This window comes from Cebus imitator, unplaced genomic scaffold (assembly GCF_001604975.1).
Source record: "Cebus imitator isolate Cc_AM_T3 unplaced genomic scaffold, Cebus_imitator-1.0 Scaffold365, whole genome shotgun sequence".
In the NCBI taxonomy this organism is placed as follows: Eukaryota; Metazoa; Chordata; class Mammalia; order Primates; family Cebidae; genus Cebus; species Cebus imitator.
In genome coordinates, this window is record NW_016107680.1 from 737117 (window position 1) to 738709 (window position 1593).

A 1593-nucleotide genomic window follows, 5' to 3' on the forward strand; every position below is an offset into this window, starting at 1 on the left:
TTTTTGCAAGATGGAGTCTCACTCTGTCACCCAGGCTGGAGTGCAGTGGTATGATCTCGGCTCACTGCAACCTCCGCCTCCCAGGTTCAAGTAATTCTCGTGCCTCAGCCTCCAAGTGGCTGGGACTACAGGTGACCATACTACGCCCAGCTGATTTTTGTAATGTAGAGACAGGGTTTTGCCATGTTGGCCAGGCTGATCTTGAACTCCTGACCTCAAGTGATCCGCCCAGCTCAGCTTCCCAAAGTGCTGAGATTACAGGCGTGAGCCACCGCATCTGGCTGAGTAGGGAAGTAACTAAATCTAATGTGAAGAAAGAAAATTTTGAATTTAAAGCATGCATTTGTTATAATGTAAGGCCCAAGCCTTTCTGGTAAATAAAGTGAAGAATAAATCTAAACAATAACAGTTCTACAGGTTAAAGTTAATTTTTTCTTATAGTATCGCATTTCCTGAGTATTATTATACATGAAGCAACTTAATAGCCAAATTATTATTTGATTCTATGGTATAAATAATATGTGCAAGTTTGAGGAAGTTCCAGATTTTATAACCAACTTTTTGTGGTACAGATAGGACTACTCTTACACCGAGTTCTTAGAATAAATGTTGAAGTACAGTAATTGCATTGAATTGCTTTAGTTGTGGACGTTAGCTCCGAGGCTGTGGTTCATTCTGTGCCCAGTTTGAGGCAGAGGTAGGAGCAGCAGCCTTGGGGCAGATGGCTGTGACAGCCAGGGTTTGCTGAGCGTGTCGTGGAAGTTAAAGGAGAGAAAATAAGCTTGTGAGAAATTTACCAGCACCCTGACTCCCCAAGATTTCCTCAGTGCTTCTGTCTGTTAGCTTGGCAGCAATTTCCTCATAAAAACCTTCATTCTTCATTATTATTATTCTTTTTACAGTCCTGTAAGGGCACCAGAGTCCTTCATTCTTTACTTATTGAATGTGAAGATAAGTCCTCTCAGGATGTATTAATAAGTAGCGTGTTCTTGGTAACGGCCTGTTAGGCTCAGGCCCATACCAGCAGCATTGACGCATCTTCTCAAATTAATTGTCCTTTCTAAAATTTGTTTACCTCTGACACCAGCCTCCCAGGTCAGTGGAACTGAAAAGGTAAAAGGTTTCGCAAGAGGAAGGAAGTATCTGGAGTGGCATGTAACAATTTATAGCAACTTGGGTTTGAAACCAGAAATCAAAAAAATGGTTTTCTGTGTAAAATTGTCATATGTGAATTCATGGCTAGACCTTAAGATACGCTGTGTGGAAAGAAGAATCAGGTGAATCATAATACCTTTTCTCCTTAGGTAATTTTTTGAGAAAGATTTTGCAGCCTGCTTTTTACTTGCTTGGCGATGAAGATGCTGATAGCGCTCCGGAGACAAGAGGCCACGGATTTCCCCACTTTTCTGAAGCATCTACAAAACCAGGATTTTCTTTTAACGAAATGTTCACAGAAAAGGCTGTAGAAGAAAGCTGGACATTGAATTCAAAGAAACTGGAGAGTCTAGGGTCAGCTGAGCAAGCCAGTCCTGGCCTTTCATTTCTAGTTGTGAAGAATAACATGGGAGAGAAGCATCTTTTCGTAGATCTAGG

At 41.5% G+C, this 1593-nt stretch overlaps 1 protein-coding gene across 1 annotated transcript in view; it reads left to right on the plus strand.

The window, feature by feature from the left end:
• PRIMPOL (primase and DNA directed polymerase) overlaps nt 1–1593 on the plus strand; it is a 37325-nt gene that overhangs the window by 16979 nt on the left and 18753 nt on the right. The window contains exons 5-6 of the mRNA XM_037730839.1: nt 903–992; nt 1298–1593. Coding sequence (XP_037586767.1) covers nt 903–992; nt 1298–1593 — 386 coding nt within the window. The remainder of the gene's footprint in view (nt 1–902; nt 993–1297) is intronic.